Source organism: Entamoeba dispar, genomic scaffold, assembly GCF_000209125.1.
Source record: "Entamoeba dispar SAW760 scf_1105229461637 genomic scaffold, whole genome shotgun sequence".
Lineage (NCBI taxonomy): Eukaryota > Evosea > Mastigamoebida > Endamoebidae > Entamoeba > Entamoeba dispar.
In genome coordinates, this window is record NW_001854792.1 from 1 (window position 1) to 1,493 (window position 1,493).

Genomic DNA, 1,493 nt, shown 5'->3' on the forward strand with positions numbered 1-1,493 from the left:
TCGTGTTGTTTTTACAAGAATTCTTAAGAATAAAGAGTTATTTATTAAACCATACTCACATATTGTACTAATTAATGTTGTCATATTAGGAGGATTTTACACTATTTCAAATTACTTAATTTTCCCTTTGTTACTTCAACAATTTGGAAATGACCAAAAAGAGTTAGAGGGAATGGTTTCAACTGTGTGGAATGTCTTTTATACCACAACATATTATTCGTTATTACTTTACGCTTTGTATAAATCAGAAAGTTATTACAAAATTATAGCAGAACAATACAATCACATCAAAAATAATTCTAACGCCCAAATTGGAACTGGTCCTTATTCCTTATACTTTACAGTATTAACTATGACTATGTTAGCTTCTTCATTGCTTATTCGATTAATCCCTTTTGTAAGAATATTTGAGTTATTTATCATTGATATTTTATATGCATTTTATGCATTCAATTTAAAACTTCAATTACGTTACCAAAAAATGAATTTAGAAAGAGTTGTTTATTGCATCGATAGTAGGTTGTTCTTCTTTGTTGGTTTTGGTTCATTATTTACTTTGTCTTGTTTCTTTGTTGACCAAATTATTAGTAACACATTATATTCTCTTCTATTCCCATTCGTTTGTTTTTAACTGTGAGTATTGTCTTAAACTAAGTAAAATAACTAACACAATAGTTGGTCTGTTTATCATTCGAAGTTCATTTTGCTAAAAGGGAGATTCATCCAATCCCATTTGTAAAAACTTTCTTCAACTTTGTGTGCTTGTTGAACAAATTCATTCTCCCACAAACCAAAGCATAAAAGCTAAATGAATTTAATTCTTCTTTTATTTTTTCATTTACTTCATGAACTTAGTAAAAGAAACGTTAACAACAACTTAAGTCAAACTCAAGTTTTGAATTTTTCTAATAACTGAGATAATGTCTTTGTCAGAAAATAAGGAAAGTTTAATTAACATAATCTTCTAAATAAAAAGAAGTGAATAAAAAAATCATAAAAGAAGATGAACCGTTTAATAAGAAATTATGGGCTTAAAAAATAATACAACCATGAACACAAGTATTCTCAAATATATTGAGTCATATCAAACTTAGTACTGAACCTCATTACTACTCACAAAGAAGTATCGATACCTATTATTAATAAAAACAAGCAAGCTAAATTTTGTTTAAAAAATTATCAGATAAACAGGTAACATAATTACTTTATGTTTCAGAAAAAGTTGAAAATGAAATTTAGTGTTTATAATACTTCAATGATAAGAACAAGAGTGGTTAATTACAACTAATGGACTATTGCCTTGACGTTCTATCGACAAATTCTTCACATCTTTTATGAAAAATTTTTATTCAAAAGAAAACCAGTTTTTTATTCTAAATAAGATTTGAAATTTCTTAATTACCTCATCACTATGAAGACAAACTTTTTTTCTTTTAAGTCCTTTTCTTACTAACTTAACAACTCTAACACAAGAATAAATAGTTACTTCTCTA

At 26.4% G+C, this 1,493-nt stretch overlaps 1 protein-coding gene across 1 annotated transcript; it reads left to right on the forward strand.

Annotated features, from left to right (window-relative positions):
• Nucleotides 1-631, forward strand: EDI_083190 (uncharacterized protein; the record flags this gene model as incomplete). The annotated part of the gene is made up of 1 exon (XM_001738700.1): nt 1-631. A coding segment is annotated over one exon (631 nt), but the record flags the coding sequence as incomplete, so codon positions are not given.
• Between the last annotated feature and the right edge of the window lie 862 nt (nt 632-1,493).